Source organism: Arabidopsis thaliana (genome assembly GCF_000001735.4).
Source record: "Arabidopsis thaliana chromosome 1 sequence".
Taxonomy (NCBI): domain Eukaryota; kingdom Viridiplantae; phylum Streptophyta; class Magnoliopsida; order Brassicales; family Brassicaceae; genus Arabidopsis; species Arabidopsis thaliana.
In genome coordinates, this window is record NC_003070.9 from 7,220,855 (window position 1) to 7,242,869 (window position 22,015).

General features: G+C 35.7%; 7 protein-coding genes, 5 long non-coding RNA genes and 1 other non-coding gene across 14 annotated transcripts; 5 read left to right on the forward strand and 8 right to left on the reverse strand.

The window, feature by feature from the left end:
• Positions 1-25: 25 nt before the first annotated feature.
• AT1G20790 (F-box family protein) lies at positions 26-1,578 on the reverse strand. Its single transcript, NM_101931.3, has one exon. The coding sequence runs from the start codon at positions 1,412-1,414 to the stop codon at positions 107-109; it is 1,308 nt and encodes a 435-aa protein (NP_173502.2). The 5' UTR covers positions 1,415-1,578; the 3' UTR covers positions 26-106.
• A 622-nt stretch (positions 1,579-2,200) lies between these two features.
• AT1G05583 lies at positions 2,201-2,403 on the reverse strand. Its single transcript, NR_138923.1, has one exon. It is a non-coding gene; the product is annotated as an other RNA (long non-coding RNA).
• Positions 2,404-2,621: 218 nt separating this feature from the next.
• AT1G05587 lies at positions 2,622-2,859 on the reverse strand. The gene has a single exon (NR_138924.1). It is a non-coding gene; the product is annotated as an other RNA (long non-coding RNA).
• A 46-nt stretch (positions 2,860-2,905) lies between these two features.
• AT1G05593 lies at positions 2,906-3,402 on the forward strand. The gene is made up of 2 exons (NR_138925.1): positions 2,906-3,163; positions 3,322-3,402. It is a non-coding gene; the product is annotated as an other RNA (long non-coding RNA).
• A 1,052-nt stretch (positions 3,403-4,454) lies between these two features.
• Positions 4,455-4,734, reverse strand: AT1G05597. The gene is made up of 2 exons (NR_138926.1): positions 4,616-4,734; positions 4,455-4,570 (listed from the first exon to the last, which is right to left on the reverse strand). It is a non-coding gene; the product is annotated as an other RNA (long non-coding RNA).
• AT1G05603 lies at positions 4,580-4,921 on the forward strand. Its single transcript, NR_138927.1, has one exon. It is a non-coding gene; the product is annotated as an other RNA (long non-coding RNA).
• A 534-nt stretch (positions 4,922-5,455) lies between these two features.
• AT1G20795 (F-box family protein) lies at positions 5,456-6,712 on the reverse strand (the record flags this gene model as incomplete). Its single annotated transcript, NM_179361.1, has 1 exon — positions 5,456-6,712. The coding sequence occupies one exon, from the start codon at positions 6,710-6,712 to the stop codon at positions 5,456-5,458; it is 1,257 nt and encodes a 418-aa protein (NP_849692.1).
• A 1,151-nt stretch (positions 6,713-7,863) lies between these two features.
• Positions 7,864-9,386, reverse strand: AT1G20800 (F-box/associated interaction domain protein; the record flags this gene model as incomplete). Its single annotated transcript, NM_001332467.1, has 2 exons — positions 7,864-8,794; positions 9,055-9,386. The coding sequence occupies 2 exons, from the start codon at positions 9,384-9,386 to the stop codon at positions 7,864-7,866; spliced, it is 1,263 nt and encodes a 420-aa protein (NP_001319054.1).
• An 808-nt stretch (positions 9,387-10,194) lies between these two features.
• AT1G20803 (F-box/associated interaction domain protein) lies at positions 10,195-10,746 on the reverse strand (the record flags this gene model as incomplete). Its single annotated transcript, NM_001332468.1, has 1 exon — positions 10,195-10,746. One exon carries the CDS (start codon positions 10,744-10,746, stop codon positions 10,195-10,197), a length of 552 nt encoding a protein of 183 aa, NP_001322860.1.
• A 380-nt stretch (positions 10,747-11,126) lies between these two features.
• On the forward strand, positions 11,127-12,803 carry AT1G20810 (FKBP-like peptidyl-prolyl cis-trans isomerase family protein). 2 transcript variants are annotated; one of them, NM_101933.4, is made up of 6 exons: positions 11,127-11,435; positions 11,697-11,767; positions 11,863-11,949; positions 12,029-12,178; positions 12,265-12,324; positions 12,448-12,803. In NM_101933.4, exons 1-6 carry the CDS (start codon positions 11,171-11,173, stop codon positions 12,511-12,513), a joined length of 699 nt encoding a protein of 232 aa, NP_173504.1. In that variant the 5' UTR covers positions 11,127-11,170; the 3' UTR covers positions 12,514-12,803. The 2 variants fall into 2 exon arrangements, with proteins under 2 accessions (NP_173504.1, NP_001321139.1); NM_001332469.1 differs by having other exon boundaries at positions 11,145-11,435; positions 12,265-12,729.
• On the forward strand, positions 12,800-14,274 carry AT1G20816 (outer envelope pore-like protein). Its single transcript, NM_101934.3, has 5 exons — positions 12,800-13,052; positions 13,421-13,495; positions 13,576-13,728; positions 13,817-13,915; positions 14,004-14,274. Exons 1-5 carry the CDS (start codon positions 12,960-12,962, stop codon positions 14,085-14,087), a joined length of 504 nt encoding a protein of 167 aa, NP_173505.2. The 5' UTR covers positions 12,800-12,959; the 3' UTR covers positions 14,088-14,274.
• A 3,564-nt stretch (positions 14,275-17,838) lies between these two features.
• On the forward strand, positions 17,839-18,844 carry AT1G20823 (RING/U-box superfamily protein). The gene has a single exon (NM_101935.3). The coding sequence runs from the start codon at positions 18,026-18,028 to the stop codon at positions 18,617-18,619; it is 594 nt and encodes a 197-aa protein (NP_173506.1). The 5' UTR covers positions 17,839-18,025; the 3' UTR covers positions 18,620-18,844.
• A 3,062-nt stretch (positions 18,845-21,906) lies between these two features.
• AT1G20820 lies at positions 21,907-21,978 on the reverse strand. Its single transcript has one exon. It is a non-coding gene; the product is annotated as a tRNA-Trp (tRNA).
• Between the last annotated feature and the right edge of the window lie 37 nt (positions 21,979-22,015).

A 22,015-nucleotide genomic window follows, 5' to 3' on the forward strand; every position in this document is an offset into this window, starting at 1 on the left:
CATAGATTAAACCAATTTGTAAAACGTTTTAAGCTTCACACAAACTGATTTGAGATTTGGGAAGAACAAAAACAACTCTTTCTTCGCACCCTTTAAATAAACTAATTTAGTTAATAAAAGACAAAGTACGATTAACCAGACCCATAATAGCCATTACAGATGAGATGACTTCAGATCTGGTAACGGTCTCGGTCTCGGTCTTGGTCATGGGCATAGGCATAGGCATAGGCATAGGCATAGGCATAGCCATGGCGATGGGCATAGGCATAGGCATGGCCATGGGCATAGGCATGTGCATGTGCATGTGCATGTGCATGGGCATAGGCATGGGCATGGGCATGGGCATAGGCATGGGCATGAGCACATGTACATGTTCTTGATCCAGTAATCCAATCACAGAAGACCACGACGGCTTAAACAGAAAAAAGTCTCGATCAGCATCGCACCACGTTGGAATCGAACCCAAAACTCTCCACTTGTTAGCTCTCAAGTCGTATCTGTGAATCACTGAGCCAACCAGACTCATCATCCTCACCAGTAAACACTTGCCGTCGTACGCCTGCACGTTCCAGTACAACAACGGTAAACTTTGGTGCACCACCTCGTTCTTGATCCACCTCACGAGGATCCATTGACCATCAGTCTCGAGGGCATAAACGGAAATCACTGCATCAGTAGCCGATATCAATGTCAGGCGGTTATCGCCGGTACAGAGCAAGAGCTTCCCCGGTTTCCGGTTAAATTGGCTTTGAATCAGTCGTGCTTTCTCTGTTTCGGGATTGAACGCTACGATGCTCCCGTCTTTTCTCAGCCAGTGAAGATCTCCGTTCACGTAAACAGGTTTCGAATTCTTACCCTTTTTGAGATTACTTGCGCGGCAAGTAATGGTGGTTTTCGATAAGCTCCATGATTCTCCGGTGTTGATCCTGAATTGATACGTCGTTTCGTATGGATTTGAAACCTCTAGCTGCTCGGATATGAAAACGATTTTGAATCTCTGAGTGGCTCGATCGATCTGATCAACCGCGAACCCAATCCACGTTTCGTTTCCCCATATAGAGTAATGCAGGAACCGGAACTTCTTTGTGAGAGGATTAGCGACGCAGAGGATACCATTAATGGATAATAGGACAAGGCCGGAACAAGAACCGAGAATATTACACAAGTTCTTCAAGGGTGTCATGTTTTTGAATAACCTAGAAATGGCATAAGGGTAGAAACAGAGGAATTTAGAGCCAACTTTGGAGATATGAAGCAAACTGGACCCGATCCGAGAAAAGTATTCGAATTTAAAATTTGGGTCGTCGGATATATGCGTGTTGATAGATTTATTTGTGCATCGCATCTTCCCCAGAGATTTGGGATCTAAGTTGAAGAGAATCTCATCGAGGAGATGCAAAGGTAATCTCTTCATGCTGATCTCAGTGAGGATTTAGGGTTTATGTTTTTATTTTTGTTCCTTTGGATCTGCGTTGAGGTTTATGTTAAGCGATCTATTTGACCAGATTTTTCGTTTAACATCTCCAGATTTTTAGTTACTCCCAAATTATCCCCATTATTAGAAAAATTAATTGACTTCTTTTTCGTTTATTTTCTTTGGGAGATAAGGTTAATCAGTTTAAAATACAGGTCAAGGATAAAAGATTTATTTCACAATATAATTTGGTTCATGGGTAATACATACAGAGCAAAATTCATACCATTGCTCCACACTAAACAACACAAAAACCAAAGTTAAAAACTTTCAACAAAATCTCTAATCAATCCAAAATTACACAACTTCAGATACCTAATAATCTAAAACCAATACACAGAAATCTCAATTTAACAACAAAATTGCAAACCCAATTCTTCAAATCTCATCAAACACCAAATCGTTTAACGCGATCTACAAAATCGATTAAAGCCAAAACGATATTCTAATACAGAAATCTAACATGTGCATTGACAGTGATCGCAGTATGGTTCCGATGAATTAATCACATTTTCCTCAACAATGTAGCAGAATCAGAGAACTCTTTGTCCCATGGCTAAAAAGAGTACACCACAGTCCACACAGGCATACGACGGATATCATAATCTTTGAACATCAATAGACTTCTTGACCTTACGTGCAAGGTCTTGGCTGATCAGATGAGAGGCAAAACTCCAGAGCAGATGTGTGAGCACTTCAACATCAAGAACGATTACACACCTGAGGAAGAGGCGGAAGTTCGCAATGAAAACAAGTGGGTGTTCGAGTGATTGGATTGGAGTGGATCGGTGTTTAGGACAACTTAATCTCTTGTCTATGCAAACTTCATGGAAGTGGTATTTACATGACAATTCTCTCAGCTCTGTTTCATCTTCATAGTCACATAGACAAATACACCATTTCTAAAACAGAGAAAGATTCATTTATTTTTTTAGAGTGTATGTCAAGTAACTTGTAACTCATTTTTCAAAATTTAAAGTTTTTAGATCCTTACGTTTTAGAACCCACCATTGGACAGCCTAAAAATTAAAAACATTCAAAGTGTCTAAATTTTGAATTTTTTATTATTAAAATTATAAAATTATGTTTAGATTTCAATTTGGGATCCAACCATTAGTCCATAACAACATTTCTAATTAATATTTGTTTGGTCAACAACATGCAATATACGCAATATGTTCAGTCACTTAACTAACTTGTAAACCACAAAGCCAAACTCAGTAATATTTTTGACCCAAGAGACAAAACAAACAACAGAAACTCTACATATACAGTTTTGTTACATTACAATGTGGTGATCCAAAACTGACTAAGATGGTCCGAAGGAAAAAGAGAAATGACAATGGTTACTGCGTACTATGCTTTTTTAATATACATAGAACCACTTATTCACATGAGTACTATGTTTTCAATCGGAGTTTCAAATTGCAAATTCCGTCTCATATGACTTTTCCAATCGTTGATTTCTCTCTAAACATATGGGAATTATCCATCGTTCTTCTCAGGAACCGATGCAATTCTTCAGATTTCTACTTGTGCGACTAGCCCGTCCATCACAATCTATGAGCAAACTTTCCTGACCCTATCACTTCACTCGGCGGCCCAGTCGCACGCAAGATTCGATCAATACATGAAGTTACACATGTCTATAGACTTCACGCCGCATCATCCTTGAATTCCTCTTTTAGGTTATTACTTCTATCGAGGTTTGATTTTAATCCAAAAACAACATTACCTAGTCGTTTTCAAGCTTGGATTCAGTTAAATCCTCAACAATTACGCAGCTGGAACCTTTTAAACATAATTCTTCCTTTTTCTATTTAACTTTTTTTACTAGCTTATAGGCTACATTGTATAGTAGTATACTATACCTCTCTGTCTATCCATCCAGATTATCCTTCCCTATCCGAGTCCTTCTAACCCGCGCACTAACCATCAGTTCATTCATGCATTATCCATATTCCTTGGTTCCATTAAGAACAACCAATCACCGATAGCCTTCATCAACAATCTAACCAAGAAAAGAATGATACTAAGCAAGATACTCTACTAATAGACTAAGAAAACGAGAATCATTAGAAGAATAAGAAAATACAATGACTCGAATGCTTTTAACATTCTCATCGAAGAAGACAGGTGCCACTTCAACACGAAAAAATAATAGATAGTGCACTTAACAATCGAGTTCAAGATATTAAGGAAATCTACTTTCACTTAATAGAATTACTTAGTGGCCAAGCGTTGCAAAATTTTAACAAAAGAGAGAAGATTGACAGCATCATCTCAAAAAGGGTGATCGAGATAAATTCAAAGTCTAACATTTAAATGTTACGAATTTCATGCAACTCTTTAACAAGTATGCACCGTTTCGATATCTTTAGTTCTACCTTCGATATCAAATCTAATGCATTCAGTCAATGAGGCCTACTTTTTTCAGATCGTCTTCTTAACATATGCATACTGTCTTGGTCCGCTGGACCAATGCTGATGTTCTCAAGCACAACTGTCGAAGCTCTTTTATAGATTTAGATTTCATCTCCGAGACCGACTTTGATAGCTAAATCTCGTACGTTCCTTCATATTCCTTCCTTTTATCTTTTCCATATATTTTCGTGATTTTCTCTGGACGTTCTGATGTTCGGTTCGGATATTTTTAAATTTCAGATTAGGATCCGATTCAAATTCGAGTTTATCCGAAATATCCAAATACCAAAAAAAAAATTGTATCTAAATCTACGTAAACTCCTCCAAAATATCTATAAAATTTGAATATTTTCAATTCTATGGTTAGCTAGTCGTCGAATTTGCTTGAGCAGCAAGTAAGTAAGTAACTGTGGTTTTTGACAATCTCCATGAATCTCCTTCGTTAATCTCAAATCGGTACATTGTTTAATTTGGATTTCGATTAGTTTCACAATCGTTTATGCAGAAAATCTTGAATTTTTGAGATGTTGGATCAATCTGATTAACTGCGAAACCTATATACACCTTTTTCCCCTAATGAACAACTTCACGTTTAGTTACCTTTGGGAAAAGATTTGACCTAAAGTGATCCAAGAATCGAAACTTCTTCGTGAAGTGATTTGCGACGCAGAGACCTTGACCAAAAAGTAAGACAAGGCCAGAGCAAGAGCCTAGAACCTGAAACTCCAACTTTAGGGTTTCTTAGGCTCTCGGTGACGTTGACCCGAAGAAAGGGAGGTAACAGACCAATTTGCAGCCATCTCTAGCGATGTAAAGCAAATTGGATACGACCCGACACAAGTGTTCAGATTGAAAACACAGATCGTCGGATATGTGCGAGTTGATTGATAGATTCGTGCATCACATCATCGCAAGAGATATTTGAGATCCAATCTGAAGAGAATGTCGTTGACGAGATGTGAGATTTGCTTCGTCTTTTGAGGTGATTACTACTTTGTGATTTGGTGCTTGTGATACTGTTTAAGAACATTTGTAGTATATATAGGCTCAAAAACTATTATATCAGCAAATTCTATATAGATTCAATTTTATGAAGGTATAGACTATTGTGATAGCACTTGAATTCTATAATTTCGGTTTATTGACTGGTGGGATAGAAATTATTTGTATTCAGAATATACAAAAAAAAAAATCGCAGAAAATGTAAAAACCTACAATAAAATAAAAAAAAACATACAGATTGGTCTCATGGTTACAACAAAAAACAAAAACATGAAAAAATAACATTCAGAACATTGACATGGACAAAATATAGGTGATTTCAGTAATGTTTTCGGAGTCAATGAAGCTATAAGAGATTTTGAAGATTCTCACAAATAAAACCTCAAGGAAGAAGAAACATGTTATCAAAGACCAAATTTAGAAAACCATGCGATTGGAAGTCTTTCACTAGTGGTCCGAGAATACTGAGTCGTCAACTGCGTAGAACACTAAGCTCTCTACCAACGACTCCACCCGCGAACTTGACTCTTCTTCTTCTTTAATTTGTTGATTTTCTCAATGCCACCGGCTCTTAGCACAAGGTGAGATTTCATCAGTCAGTTTCATAATTTTCTTTAGAGTCGAGATATGTTTATCATCACGAACCATTGTAATCATCCTGACGTTGTAATCATCACGAACCGTTGTAATCATCCTGACGTCGACCTTCTTATTCAGTTCTATCGTAGAAGAGAAAGGCGACGGTGTAAAGTTGTAAAAGCTATGACTACAATCGCACCACGATGGAACCGAACCTAAGACCCCCCACTTGTTAGCTCTCAAGTCGTACCCATGAACAACTCCGTTGTATATATCCTTGTACATTTCCCACAACACTAAATACTTGCCATCGTATGCCGCAACGTTCCAGTACCTAATTTTCTTATTTTCCGACACTCCGTTTTTGATTTGCTTCACTAATGCCCACTTAGGATCAATGAGAGCATTCTCGAGGGCATAAACGTTAATCAAGTCCTCCGTCGCTGATATGAATGCAAGTTCCTTCTCTGTGGCGGAGAACAAGAACTTGTTCGCCACCGCGCATAGTTCTAGGGGAAACTTGATTGGAATCAGCCGTGCTTGCTCTGTTTCTGGATTGAACGATAAAATGCTTCCGTCCTTTCTCAACCAGTGAACAGATCCGTCAAAGTAAACAGGTTTCTTATCCATAATGAGGACACTTGCGCTGCAAGTAATGGTTGTTGCCGACAATCTCCAACACGAATCTCCTGTGAGAATCTCGAACTGATACATGGTTTCGTCGGGATCCGAAGTCTCAGTTTCGTTCATGCAGACAACTTTGAATCTCTGAGTTATTTGATCAACCGCAAGACCAAGGCGATTCATTTTTTCCGATGGAAGGTCAAAATTTAGAATTCCCCATCTGTCAACACGACTAAGAAACATTGATTTAGAGTAATTCAGGAATCGATACCTCTTTGTGAGCGGATTCGCGACACAGAGACCATCGATGAAGAGTAGGAGGAGGCCAGAACAAGAGCCGAGAATCCTTGTCGTGATATCTAAGAAATCGTGGTGCCTGGATGAACTAGAATCGCCGAAAGGGTTGCAGAAGAGGTTTTTGGAGCCGAAGCTGGAGATGTGAAGCAAACCGGATCTGACCCCAGACAAGTACTTGGATTTAAAATACGGATCTTCAGATATATGGGAGTTGAAAGATCTTCTCGTGCATTTCATCATAACCAGAGATATGGGATCCAATCTGAATAAGATCTTTTCGAAGAGAGGCAGAGGTAAGCCCAATGTCTCCATGATCGACTTAGGGGAGAAAAAGGGAGAGGGAGAGAGTGATACAGGAAATGATTAGGGTTTTGCCTACTCTTTGATGAGATATTTTTGTTTTTCTAACATCTTCGAATCGACAAGGCCCGATCAATACTCAAATGGACTTAACCGCTTGACTAAAAGCCCATCTCGAGTTTTTTTATGTGATTATTCGCTGTATATGTGTATTTATCGACGTAATTAATTATTTTTAACTAAAATAAATCTAATAATGTAAAGTTTGAACGTTTGTTTTTGAAAAAATGGAATATCTCGAATGAATAATATTTTTTCCTCTTTTTACAAAATGGCTATGTTTTCTGAATCTATATATAGTGATTACAAAATGACTATGTTTTCTGAATCTATATATAGTGAGAAATCCTTAGTATTAACAATTGTCCCGTAGACTCATGATATACTATTACTTAATAATAGTTGTAAACAATAAAATATAAATATCTTATAAATAGATACAATTTACAAACTTTTGTATATACTAATTTTTAAAAATAAATTATTTTACGGTGTACCGAATGACTAAAATCTAGTACAAGGGTATAAATGTAGTATCTCTTGGAAAAAGGAAATACTACAAACTGAAAACGTTATAAAGTCATTCATTAACATTAAAAAGAATACTCTAAATCTATAAATTCTTCCTATTGGCAAAATGTAGCGATCCCGCAAGAGTGAGCAAACTCCAAAAACATGTCCTTAGTTCGGATTCAGACTCTCGCTTGCATAAAGGCGGAATTGCTAGTAATCACCGGTCATCCGTACGGAGGTGAATTCGTTATCGGTCCTTGTACACATTGCCAGTCACATCATGCCCGAAGTCATTACCTTAACCGCACGGAAGGGGTGACATGAGTGATGAGATACATGTATATATTATGAAGAAATGATTGGAATTCAAAAATAGATTAGATATATAATGAGTTATGCATGTATATATCATTTAGGTAGGAATTCTTTGAGGAATATGTTAACAATTATAAACTGCAAAAAATGTAAAAACCTACAATGAAGTAAAATATTACAGATTTGTCCCATATGGCTAGAAAGAAGAATAGAAAACATGGGAGAAAAAAAAAACATGAAGTGATAAGCGATTGAGGATTTCCCTAGATGAAACATCAAGGAAGAAGATGCATGTTATCAAAGACCGAACCATAGAAAACCATAGAGATTGGAAGCTTTTCACCAGTGTTCCGACAATACTGAGCCGTAACGACGTAGAGCAGAAAGCCCTCTACTACACCAGATCTACCCGCAGACCTAACGGTTCTTTTTCTTTTGTTGATTTTCTCCATGCCTAAGAACCTTCTCTTCTTGCTAAAACGCATCACGTCTAGGCACTTGGAAGAACTAGGCTCATCCACGGTCATCTTCAGTTTCGTTTCTTCTTCAGTCATCAATCTTTTTCCTTTTTTCTTGAACAGTCTCTTAGCATAAGGTGAGATTTCCTCAATCAGGCTCATAAGTTTCCTTAGAGTGGAGATATATTTACAATCATCACCATGCACCATATTCATCGTCTCAACGTCGACCTTTTGTTTCAGTTCTATCGCAGAGGAGAAAGACGGTTTAAAGAGGTAAAAGACTTGATAACCATCGCACCACTCTGGAATCCAACCTATGACTTCCCACTTGTTAGCTCTCAAGTCGTACCCAAAAACATCTCCGTCGCAAGCTACCTTGTTCATTTGCCACAACACCAAACACTTACCGTTGTATGCCGCAACGTTCCAGCACCTCATTGTCTTTTTGTGCAACACTCCGTTCTGGATTTCCTTCACTAAGACCCACTTAGGATCGATAAGAATATCCTCGAGGGAATAAACGTTAATCGATTCCTCCGTCGCTGATATCAATGCTAGTTCCTTCTCTGTGGCCTCGAACAAGAACTTGTTCGCCACCGCGCTTAGTTCTAGGGGAAACTTGATTGGAATCAGCCGTGCTTGCTCTGTTTCTGGATTAAATGCTAAAATGCTCCCGTCCTTTCTCAACCAGTGAATACATCCGTCAAAGTAAACCGGTTTCTTATCAGCCAGGGGAACACTTGGGCTGCAAGTAATAGTTGTTTCCGACAATTTCCAACAGGAATCTCCTGTGGTAATCTCGAATTGATACACATGGTTTGGTCTGGATTCGAAGACGTTGTATCTTTCATGCAGACAACTTTGAATCCCTGACTTGTTCTATCAATTTGATCAACCGCAAAACCAATGCGATTCATTTTATGACTTCGTAGGTTAAAGCTTAGCTCTCCCCTTTTTTTAACACGACCAAGAAAGATTGATTTAGAGTGATCAAGGAATCGATACCTCTTAGTGAGCGGATTCGCGACGCAGAGATAATCCATGAAGAGTAAGAGAAGGCCAGAGCAAGAGCAGAGAAACCTAGTCTTGATATCTAAGGAATATGTGTATCTGAATGGCATAGAATCGCCGAAAGGGTTGCAGAAGAGAGATTTGGATCCATAGTAGGAGTTGTGTAGCAAACCGAATCCGACCAGAGACAAGTAATTGGATTTGAAATACGGATCTTCAGATATATGCGAGTTGATAGATCTTCTCGTGCATTTCATCATAGCTAGGGATTTGGGATCCAATTTTAATAAAATCTTTTCGAAGACATGCAGAGGTAAGTTCTCCATGATCGAACAAGGGGAGAAAAAGAAAAGAGAGAGGAAGAGATATTACGGTTTCTGCATAGTTCTTTGATGTGATTATTCGCTGTAATTTGTTACTTCTAGTGTATATGTATTTATCGACGTAATTAATAATTTTTAGTCACAAAAATCCAATAAAGAAAAGTTTGAACGTTTGTTTCGGAAACTAATATTATTCTTTTCCTTGTTTAACTAAATGACTACGTTCTCCAAATCTCTGAGTATAAATGCAGTATCTCTTCCAAAAAGGAAATACTACAAACCGAAAACGTTTACGTTTTGTAAGTCATTCATTATAACATTTTAAAACAAATTCTTCCTATTGACTGATGAGATCTAATCTACATTTTTAAGTTTTAACTCATTATAATATCTATTCTATTTTTGAATTTCAAACATTTCTTCATAATACATGTATCTCATCAGTCAATAGGAAGAATTTATAGATTAAGTTATAACCGTTAACATCTTAACTAACCAGCTAGTTCCGTGCTAAACGGTAGGAAGATCAAAGGATCTTAAACTTTTCCGGCAAATATGTTTACTAATAACAAGAATGATCATTAATCTGCTTCTCCACCTAATCTCTATGTCTTTCTAATGGACTGTTTTGTTTGCGCCAGTTTGTTCTAAATCTCTTGTAAACCTCAAGTTCCTTTTTGGTAATATAATTAACATCTTCTCCAAAAAAAAAAAGAGTATAAAAAAAAGTAGTAGATTAAAAGAAGGGAAAGGGAAAACATAACTCTTAAACTTCTATTACATTAACCAAAAGCCACAATACGAATTTTGTCTACTTGACTCGTCTTCTTTTGTTGATTCTCTCCACGTCTAGGAACTTGGAAGAATTAGGCTCATCCATCATCATATTCGATTCCGTTTCTTCTTCAATCATCAATCTTTTTCCAAGTATCTTTCCCTTTTTCTTGAACAAGCTCTGAGCATATGGTGAGATTCCACTAATCAGTCTCATAACTTTGCTTAGAGAGGAGACACGTTTATCATCATCATCATCATCATTAACCATCGTCATCATGTCGACGTCCTCCTTCTCATCTAGTTCCATCGAAGAGGATGCCGTCAAAGACGGTTTGGACTGACAAAGGTCTCGTTTACCATCGTACCACCGTGGAATCCAACCCATGACTCCCCACTTGGTAGCTTTAAAGTCGTATCCATGAATCACTCCGTCGTCGTTACAGTCCTTCTTACATACAGTTTTGAAATAAGGATCGTCGGATATATGCGAGTTGATAGATCGATCCGTGCATTGCATCATTGCCAGAGATTTTGGATCTAATTTGAAGAGAATCTCTTCAAGGATATGAAAAGGTAATCCATCCATGATTGATCTAATTAATAAGAAAAAGAGACAAAACAAGATTAGGGCTTTTTGCTCCGTTCCGTGATGGTGACTATTCCAGAAGTTTTGGTGATGTTATAGTAGATATGATGTATTTATAGACGTAGATTATTTGCCTTTAACATATTAAAAAGGAAAGATTTGTTTATGACATTTTTTACTTTTTCAGTATTCCATATGCTTTGTGAGACCAACACCAAAACCTAAAGGAATTTATTGTCAGCAAAAAGGGTACAAAGGTCATTTTATAACAAAGGTGAATTAAAATATGAAGGAATTCACAAACTAAAACGCAACGTTTGGTGAATGGCTTTAGGGGTAAAACAGTCATTACGCTCAAAGCATTGAGAAATTAGGATATGGATATGTGAACACCTGAACAGAGTTCTATGCTTCTTCTTCATCAATGGCTTCCATTAGTAGCTTACACAGATGGGCATCTAATCAACACTCTCGTCTTCCTCGAATCACTTCTATTTCTGAGGCTGACCAATCTCGACCCATTAACCAAGTCGTCGCCTTTTCGGTTCCTATATCCAGAAGAGACGCGAGTATTATTCTTCTCAGCTCGATTCCATTGACAAGCTTCTTCGTTCTAACACCGAGCTCTTCCGAAGCTAGAGAGAGACGTAGCAGAAAAGTTATCCCTCTCGAGGAATATTCCACTGGCCGTTAAGTCCCTCGCTCTCTTCTTAGCTATCGGTTCGTCTTCCGCACAAATTTCACAATTAGTGTTTGGAATTAGGTTTCTTTGTTATTGCACATGATTACTCTCTTGTTTAATTGGGTTTTGAGAGTTTCTGATTCGACGAAATTCTGAATTGGGGGACATAAAAGGATTTGCTTGACTTGTATGAGAAGTTTCTGGGTTTGTAAAAACATAAACTTTAGCTTGTTATTAACACAATGTTTGTGTTACTCTGTTCTTGCAGCTGAAGGGTTGAAATTCTATGACATTGAGGAAGGCAAAGGTCCAGTAGCAACAGAGGGATCAACTGCTCAGGTCTCTCTAGCTAATGATTCACATTTTAATTTCTCTATATCGAAATCGAGTTCTCGCTTTTACAATGTAATGGTGTCTGTATTTTCCACATTTAGGTGCATTTTGATTGCCGTTACAGAAGCATCACTGCAATTTCTACCCGAGAATCCAAGCTTTTAGCTGGAAACCGTAGTATTGCTCAGGTTACTTCACCATCTATCCCTTTTGATTAGATTCTGCATAATTTTTAGTTTGATGGTGGCTTACTTCTTTCTGGAGCAGCCTTACGAGTTCAAGGTGGGATCTACGCCAGGAAAGGAAAGGAAGCGTGAATTCGTTGATAATCCAAATGGGTTATTCTCTGCACAGGCTGCACCAAAACCTCCTCCAGCAATGTATTTCATTACCGAAGGAATGAAAGTCGGAGGCAAGGTTAGAAACATTACTGCATTTTCGCTCTCTTCTTCTTACAACATGTAGTTACATATAAGTAGTTTTGACCTATGTTGTTCTTGCAGAGAACGGTGATTGTTCCTCCTGAAGCTGGTTATGGTCAGAAAGGAATGAATGAGATACCGGTGAGAACCTACTACAAATTGTATATGAGGAAAGCTCCGTTTTTTGCTGAAAACTAATTACAAAATGTAGTATAATGCTTGTTTCGGGTTTAAGAGATAATAAAATCATGTATGTTGTTGCAGCCTGGAGCTACTTTTGAGTTAAACATAGAGCTGCTTCGGGTGACTCCTCCACCAGAAGAGAAGTGAACGCTAATAAGAGAAGTTTGAAGCTTCAAGCATTGTCCCAACATTTGTGTAAAGATGACAAAGGAGAAAAGAGAGAAAGATGTAAATTTTGGAGTTTTTAGTTTGTGTCTGGTTGGTTATACACCAAACTCTGGTACAGTTAAATAACCGGTATATTTGTTGGACTAAAATTTGTTAAAAGTATATAATTCTTACGTGGCAGCTTCTAGTTGGCTACAATATCTTAAAACCAAATCAAATCAAAACTTGAAATGATTTGAAATCATAGAACCGAGAAAACCAAACCGAATGTCAAACCATAACAAATTTGGTTTTAGTTCAACCGATAATAAACCAAAATGTCTACAGCTACCTACTAGGTGAGAATTTGGTTGCTGGCTCTGCTTGTGAGCTTTGGTAGCGATATCTCCGGTAGCTTCTTTTCCCGAGAAAATCTAGTGAGAAAAATGGAGACTTCTCTGAGATATGCTACTAATTCCAGGTCTCTGAAAATTCATGCCAAGGAGAAGTTTCCGGTGAACTCCAAAACTCGCCTGCAGGTGAATTTCTTCAAATTATTGGCTGTTATGGTGGATTTTAGCACTATTCTTCAATTTGATTGCGATATATTCTTTTGATTTTCTTCCTTAGGATTATTTAATGCACAAAGCCTCTTACTTATTTATAGGCTAATGGTTTTCAGGGTTTATGGAAATTGTAATTAGGATGTTATTTTCTATGTACACAGGCTTTAGAGTCTTTTAGTCTTTAGCAGAAAGAGCTGTGTAGGCTTAAAGAAGAATCGATAGCTTTTTGGAAGATTATACTTAACTTGTTTTTTGGCTACACTCTATCCCCTTGTCGAGATTATGGAGCAGGGAATGTTTGTGTTCTTACTTTCTTTTGTTGGTTTTACATTTGTGATTAGCTTCATGGAGAGCTAGATACAGGAGCTGGAGTGCCAAGTTACTTCTGTGCAATGATAAGATACTTTTTTCATGAGGTTTTGATCTTGAATTTGTGCTTGAGCTCTTTGAACCTTTTACCAGACCATTTTATTGATTACCATGAATTTGTGTATAGGCTTCAACAAACCTTGGAGTTGGTTTGCATTATGATAAACGCGAAAAGCTTCGGTGTCTTGTACGTGGGAAAAAGAAGTTTCCTGTGATAACTGATGAGGTTGTAACCTTTAATATCAAAGGAAGATGTGATTTTGACCAGGACTTAGTTCAGGTTTGCCTCTTTTGTTTTTCATCACTTGTGTTTCTTTGATGGTTTTTAAAACTTTAGAATGGACTGAAATTTTGTGATTTTGCCACAGAGGAACGCAAAAGGAGCTGCTGAATTTGATTGGAACATATGGAAGTTTCAGAAAGATCAGGATTTACGCCTCAGAATTGGCTACGAAATGTTTGAGAAGGTACGCTTTAGCTTACCGTTTAACAAAGAGAACAACAATGGTTCTTATTGGATCATTGAACACTATGTGTTGGCTTTCTCTGTTACAGGTACCTTATATGCAGATTAGAGAAAACAATTGGACTTTTAACACGAACTTGAAAGGAAAATGGAATGTGAGGTATGATCTGTAATGAGTAAACAAGAACAGAAACAGAGAATAGTAAGATCACATTTTCATATTTGTATCATGTTGAGAAATGTATTACTGATAGAAAAAAACTCGCTTTGATTTAACCAGTTGAGAGCAAATTCAGAGATCTTCTGTTATCATCAGTCACTTTTACTCTTGCAAGCATCTAAGAACTAATTAGCTTTTGTCTCCTAGGCTCAGATAGCTATTATTTCCTTGTCTAAAGATAGAATCCGTATCTAACTAGGTTTGACTTTATGCGTGGTCTTAAACCCCATTTGGGTTCCTTTAGAGACCTCCTTTTCTTTGTGATACTGTTATAGATAACCGGAAAATACATACCAAACCAATCTGAAGCAAACCCTCACTTGTATGTGCCAATTTGGATGCAATTGGTGTGATAGTTCACAAACCAAACATCAGAAGTCCGGTCATCTCAGATCGGCATACATTAGTTTGGTCTGTGTTACGGTTCTGGTTGACTTTGAGATCGTGATGCTACTAATATGAGCCTTGAACATCACCATCAGTATCAAATCAACAATTTAGTCCCACATACACATGTGAAGGAAGATCTTGTTCTATAAAGATTTGCTTCTGGTGGTCATGAATCAAAGATCTTGCATAAAACCCCACAACGACCAAGAATCAACCATTAATTTTCAATATCAACAGTAAATCGAATAAACATTGACAAAAATGCACATATTTTTGGTTAGTTGTTGGTGGTTTTAGCTAACTAAACACCACGTGACATCTATGCATATTAAGTCCCAAACAACGTTTAGTAGAGGCGGCTTTAAATTCCAACATAATAGGGTCTCTATTATCTTTTTTTTATAATTATTTAATCTCTGGATAATTTCATTAACAAACAATAATTTGACTTAGATTGTGAAATACTCGAAGACCAATTTGAAAAGTTAGACAATTGACACTGGAAATTGCTAAAGTCATTGTCGTAAAACCGCGAATGTGGCTTAGAGCAATTTCGTGCCCACAAATTGGTTGAATTTGGTCAATTGCAATACATTTTCCTCGAGGCTGCATACTTTTTCAAACTCGCAATAAATTAATTAGTGGAGGAACGAAGTTTCCTCATCGCTTTGACTATTTATACGCTAGTCATGCTAGATGATTATAGACTTACACATAATTATTTAGTATATTGTCTGAAAAAGGGTTTGTATAGTGACATGTTTTAGATGTGATCTTCGTATTAGTTGTCCCAAATTTAATAAATTTAACGAGAAAAATAGAGCATGTGGGGAGAAGAAGAAGTGGGCGGTGCGAAATCAGAAAGTGGAGAGTGCACTGAGGAGAGAAAGAGTCAAACAGAAAATTAATACTCGTTTTTAATTTTTCTCCGACTTACTATATTTGGAAACTCCTAATTTACACGCTTTCTCTTCGTTTACTTATCTTAGGGAAGATTATATATAATATGTTAATTAGTTTATGTATACCTTAACCTTAAGCTTAATTTTGGCCCCCAAAAAAAAACTTAAGCTTAATCGTTAACTAGTGGAGTTATCAAAAAGTACTCATTATAAAGCGTCGTTTAGAATTTATTCATGTTTATAAATTTTGTTTTTAATGTGAATCATTAACAAAATTTTAGTTTCATTTCTAATAGTTTAGCTTATTGATTAGAAGATAAAATTATAAAGGTATTTACAAAAACTACATAATAGAAATTCACATACTATTTTAGTGTGAAATATTTTTAAGCAACGGTTATAAATGAAATTGATGGAGTAATTGTTAATATCACGTTTAAGGGGTTTCCATTGACACTCTTTCATAACAAAATTAAAAACTATATAATTAAGTTCTCAATAATCATGAAAACAAACACTTATATATGAATGGTATCTTCTATGTTTTGAACACCATATGAATGGTATCTAAACTAGAAACCTTTGAAAGAAATATTGACAAGTGTTTCTCCACTGTCTTCACCAAATCGTGGAGTCTTACACCTGTTAGTGAAGTTAGTTATGTATCATCATCGGACAGAAAGGGTTTTAAGACCATTACAAGTAAGTAAAGTAACACGAGGCCGACCATATATTCGGCCGATTCTGGTTACTATTCTCCACAAAGTTAATATATCTCTAGCTAGAAGACTAGAAGAATTATACAAATTCAGCTCTACTCATACAAAACATGAAACATTAACTTTGGTCTAATATATCACATTTACCGAAATAAAATTAGAAACATATCAGATTTAGATTAAACTATAGTCTTTATAAACACTATGTAATAGATTGTATTTGTTTAGATTTTTGGGGGTTGAATGCACTACGTAATAAACTTCCTTTAAGTATAGTGTCGTATGGCAGTTTGCACACAAGCAAGCAATCTGCTGATTGACATGTGGCATCATTCTGATCGATGACGAAAATGTTTGTTTTCCTACAAAGCAATGTATCTCAAAAACAAACCTCCATATATACTTTATTTCTCCTTTGGGCAATTCGGCTATCAAAGGTAAGATAGTAGTTACACGTAAGAAATCGCTTACAAAACTTGAGATTACCAATTCATACATTAAAAGTTGTCTTTATTAAATAACTTAATAATATAGTATATTTTGGTGGTTTACGAATATTAATCACCTAGCAATAACGAATAAGAATCATATTTTTTCCACAAGAGCAGTCGTCATTAAGTTCTCTCCTACCAAAATCATCAGTTGAACAGATACTTAAAACTATCGAATCATTAGTTTAACCTAATGAAAAATCCGTTTAAAGAATTAATTGATTAAATTATAAACCAATAAACATCGAAAAGTTTATTTGAGTGCAAATTGTAGGATCTGACTTTGGACGGTTCGAGTTAAATTGGCATCTGCAATGCTCTTTCTTTACCAAGGCATCTTTGATCTTCACTAAGACTCTACCTTTTTATGCTTGTTTATATTTTTTCATAGCCTTTTGCAATTTACAACCATCCATGGAGTTTTATTTATTTTACCTTTTTGGTCAAGAGAACATTCACCTTTGCACTTTGAATGGACCATGTGACCAAAAAAAAAACCTACATTCGGTCATAATACATAAAAATAGGTGATTTTTTTCCTTCTTATTATAGTGATATAAGCTAAAGTTATTCCATCGTTTAACCTAAATTTGATTTACAAATGTGAGAAAAATATCCTACTTAGCTAGTTTTGGTGTTGATTACTTACCTGAATTATTTTTACAGTTATTTTAGCCATATTTTGTTACGTGAAAGTATGTGTCTTCGAGTCAAAAGGCAACTATTGGTTAACTGACACAAGAACGAATCTTCGGTTGTAGTTCCCAACATCCCAAGTTACATTATATGTATAACACACGCCCACGGTTTTTCGGTTACTTATTTGATACCAACAATAAAAATGGTCAAGCCATATACCAACAATAAAAATGGTCAAGCCATACACTGACAATCATTAAGTACTACTATCATAATTTTCGTTTATTTCATTCACTGACAATCAAAGTTATTTTCACAAACAATTACCATGCAGTCAAACCAATAAAAAGTTGAGTTTATTTCATTAATTTTCTAAATAATCTTAAATATAATAACTGGCCATGAATGAAAATTAAAATTTTTTGAGTAATCTACATAAGATTGTGACAAAGACATTAAATACACATAAATAATTGGTTTTCATTTTCAATGAGTCTGGACCGAAAGTAACAAGTGTATTAGTGTAACGTCAATATTATTATTAAACAAAAAACAAACCGTGTTGTAAAATGACTAAAGTAACCTTAACCGACAACGATAGTTTTAAGACCAAACCAGTAGAACTCTCCTCCTTCTATAAATCTCTGCTTCTCGTTGCCTCTCCAAAACCCTCTCAAACTCAAATCAACCTTCTTCCATTTTTCAAATTACAAACATACACAACAACAACAAAACCTCTTACTCACTCCAATGGCTCGCCTTCTCTTTCGTCTTCTCGTAGAATCCAACACTCCGTCTCCGGCGATTGATAACTCCACCGCCGCGTTGAATTCTGATCTCGTCGTCATCCTCGCTGCTCTCCTCTGCGCCTTGATTTGCGTTCTCGGCTTAATCGCCGTTTCTCGATGTGTCTGGCTCCGTCGTCTCGCAGCCGGAAACAGAACAGTCTCCGGATCTCAAACTCAATCTCCTCAACCTCCGGTGGCAGCGGCGAACAAAGGCCTGAAGAAGAAAGTCCTTCAATCTCTCCCGAAGCTTACGTTCTCGCCAGAGTCACCTGAGTCGGAGAAATTCGCAGAGTGCGCGATCTGTCTAGCTGAATTCTCTGCCGGCGACGAGCTCCGAGTTTTACCGCAGTGTGGTCACGGGTTCCACGTGGCTTGCATTGACACGTGGCTAGGATCTCACTCGTCTTGCCCTTCTTGCCGTCAGATCTTGGTTGTTGCCAGGTGTCACAAGTGTGGAGGTTTACCCGGTAGCTCTAGCTCCGGACTTGAATCCGAACCCGAAATCGAGATCCGAATCAAGCAAGGCGAAGATGACCCCAACTCCTTCTTGCCATAATCATTTTAGTTTCCCATTTATTTATTAGAAAACTCTATAATTTAATGCAGATCATTTTAGTGGGATAGTGTTTAGTCTCTTGATGTACATGGTTTATTGTAATTTGTAAATGTTGTATGAATTGGAAAATTTAACGATTTGTGTATTTGAACCTTTTATTACTTTGTGTTTATCAAAAACAATTGCTGAAGTTACCTCTGTTTCATGAAGATTGATTTTTAACTTTATATGCATTATATACTATATCATTACATCATTTATATAGTAAGTGTCTCAATAACTTTACGTTTGTTTAAATTCATGATTTTTTTGTGTGAAACAATACAAATAAATACAACGACACGTCGAAACTTGATTTAGAATATAATATAGTATAATTTTCAGGAAATACATGTAGTGATTAATGGACACTATCCATCGATATCACATTATAGGAAACTCAAGTTAGTCAATTGTTGTTTTATAATCAACAATTAGTCACTAGCATTGAGCCATTAACTACTATATTAATTTGGTTCATAAATTATGTATTTAATTATAAATATAAACTAAACTGGAGTGCACACTAGTGGACATTCATAATATTAAATCATTTGAATAAATTTAAATTAATTTAAAGAAAATGGAAGCACTAAAAGACTATATAATCAGGTGATTACATGATTATTATAATATAGCTAATTATGGTATATTCCCTAGTATAAGGGAAATGAAATCTGGCCAGTGAGTGTGATACAAATGGTATGTAATGTGTTGGCTCAGTTTTCATCGTATAATTTTGTAAAGCAAATGGTCGTGTTTCTTCAACTTCTTTTTTTTTAGTAAAATATCAACCATCGCTCGTATTTTACCTCTCTTTATATCTATCTAGTTGTTAATCATAATTTAAAATGAGTTAAAATTGAATGTGGAAACATCATAAAACTAATAATATTATAAGGATTGTATAATATAATTGAAAGAGTCCAGATGACTGCAACAAATTCGCTTTGTCTTGTGTTCTAGCTTTTGAGATTTGACCTAACAAATAGATGGCGATATCATGTGTATATATTTAAAGTATAAGCTCTTTGTAAAAATATTTAAAGTATAAGTGATTGTTTTAATTAAGAAGGGAATTATAGATTTCTAATAGTTTAGTTTGTCAACAATTGGGTGATTTAGCTAGTTCTATAGAACCTAATTAAAATGAATATTAATTATTCGTTTCTTAGGGGAGCCGTTGAATTAAATACGACGGATGGTCCACCCATCACAAGCATTTCCACTACGGAATGTGCGTCCTTGTGCTTAGTGCGGCTAACCATATTATACATGGGATATTTATAATTTTAATTAATCCATTTTTTAAACCTACAAAAAATTATGAACCATTAACCTGAAGTTCAACGAGAACTTATCACCATTAACCTAAAGTACAAACTATAGTGGCCTGTTAAAGAAAAATATATTATATTGAACATTTATGCATAGCAATAGTTAAAAAATTTGGGTTAAGGATTAAAAACTTCAAACGATACACCCAAATCAGATAACATCTCATAAGGTAATTAAATTTAACATTACCAATTTTGTTAAAGTTGGTTCTCTCAATCGATTGATTTATGGTTTTGGCAAAAAAAGAGAAAATGAGCTTCGAGAGTATAAGAGCATCTTCATCAGTAGTCTATCACATAGTTTCTTATTAACTAAAAAATATAAAATAATAATAAAGTAGGAGAAAGATAGGAGAGAAATTGAGAATAGTTTATCTACAGAGAAACTTTACAGTAATGATTGAGAGACTATGTGTATATGTGTGTATTTATAATTGGACAGAAGCTAAATCATAATAAAATATCATTATTTTTTTTTTTTGAGAAACTTGAAGTATCTCACCAATGGAGATGGCATTTCCATTGGAAATATCTCAATGAGATACCCAAAAAGAAAAAAAAATTAAAAAAAAAATGGTATGAGAGAGGTGAGGAAAAGTAGAAAGAAGGAGAGTTAAGTTTAACTATTCTCATCCAATTGGACATGTGTTATCATATTATTAGTTTAACTATTAAATAATAATTAATATATCTGTTTTGATTAAAATATATATTTTTTTTTTTTTTTGAGAAACTTTTCTTATTTTTACTGATGGAGATGGTCTAATACCCGCATGTTGAAAACATTTTGCAAGAGTAATTGGGTTTACTTTAAGGGCGCTGAATACGTACGTGAGAGGCTCGTGTGAGGTTGCTGGAGGCCGTAAGAATAAAGTGTAAAAGAGTACTTTTTCGTTTACTTGGTTATAAAGTTCGGTTTATGTATAAAACTATAAAACTAGAGCTTCACGATCATTACAAATGTTTTATCATTTAGGATATTAAAAATGTTAATCTGTTACGATCATCAAAAAATACTGAAATTTTGAAAACTAGCTAGCTTGTAAGAAATCTTTCTTCAAGAAAAAGAAGTAGAAACCAGAAAGTGAAGAGAGTGCTTTATGTTTTGTCCAAGGACTATAAATTCGCAGACTAAAATGATGAGAGTTGTAAAGTTTGCCAATGAGGCTGGAGATTCCCATATTTATTATGTTCAGCACTATTTTGTGCATTACTGATTGTTTCTGTTTATTACGTAAATGATTAATACCACTTTTTAAAAATGGGTGTTGCAAAATAAACCTTTGCAAAATAAATATTACACTGTACCATTGTATACATTGTTAATTCTTTCAAACAAAGTATTAGTGTTTACACGTCAAACACACTTTGAAAACTACAACATTCATTTTGTTTTGTTAAAGTATTTTCTGCATGCAAACGCAATTTCCAAACAAGATTTTTTTGGCCTGTCTACGTATACTATTCCTAAAAACATCTTATGAAAAACCTAAAAAAAGGTTTTAATATTTTTATGTGAGCGCATATGCTAAATATAAACATAGATAAATTACACACAAAACCAAAATGGCAAAGGCAAAGAATCCATCAAACCCTGTAGTTTATATACTTAGTGTCGACCTTTTAGCACGACTAGAAAGTTCCATTTCTAGTGGGGTGGATTCGATTATTTAGCCTTTTATATATACAGTTTCATTGATCCTTTCTGGTTTATTAAAGTTTTTTTTTCCGAATATTTATAGTGGTGAAGAAAAGAAAAAAGAATTTGACTGAGGAATGAATAAAATAGTTGGGTCTTTTGTTGGATTCTCTTAACGGCCCAAGTGGCCACTTCCCTTCCTTTGTTGGATTCTCTTAACGGCCTCGAGGAAAAAAAAGTTGGGGAATTCCGAATAATGTTTCGGGATTTTTTGAACCCGACGTGAATCGAACACGCAACCTTCTGATCTGGAGTCAGACGCGCTACCATTGCGCCACGAATCCCCTTGCTTATCTGTTACATTTAATATTCTTTATACCA

What these genes read in the sequence shown, in the direction of transcription:
- AT1G20790 (NM_101931.3), bottom strand. Translation starts at nt 1,414, where the DNA reads ATGAAGAGATTACCTTTGCATCTCCTCGATGAGATTCTCTTCAACTTA.
- AT1G20810 (NM_101933.4), top strand. Translation starts at nt 11,171, where the DNA reads ATGGCTTCCATTAGTAGCTTACACAGATGGGCATCTAATCAACACTCT. An exon ending in CGAGGAATATTCCACTGGCC is followed by an intron (nt 11,436 to 11,696) that starts GTTAAGTCCCTC and finishes CTGTTCTTGCAG; the next exon opens with CTGAAGGGTTGAAATTCTAT. An exon ending in GAATGAAAGTCGGAGGCAAG is followed by an intron (nt 12,179 to 12,264) that starts GTTAGAAACATT and finishes TTGTTCTTGCAG; the next exon opens with AGAACGGTGATTGTTCCTCC.
- AT1G20816 (NM_101934.3), top strand. Translation starts at nt 12,960, where the DNA reads ATGGAGACTTCTCTGAGATATGCTACTAATTCCAGGTCTCTGAAAATT. An exon ending in ACTCCAAAACTCGCCTGCAG is followed by an intron (nt 13,053 to 13,420) that starts GTGAATTTCTTC and finishes ATTTGTGATTAG; the next exon opens with CTTCATGGAGAGCTAGATAC. An exon ending in GCTACGAAATGTTTGAGAAG is followed by an intron (nt 13,916 to 14,003) that starts GTACGCTTTAGC and finishes TCTCTGTTACAG; the next exon opens with GTACCTTATATGCAGATTAG.
- AT1G20823 (NM_101935.3), top strand. Translation starts at nt 18,026, where the DNA reads ATGGCTCGCCTTCTCTTTCGTCTTCTCGTAGAATCCAACACTCCGTCT.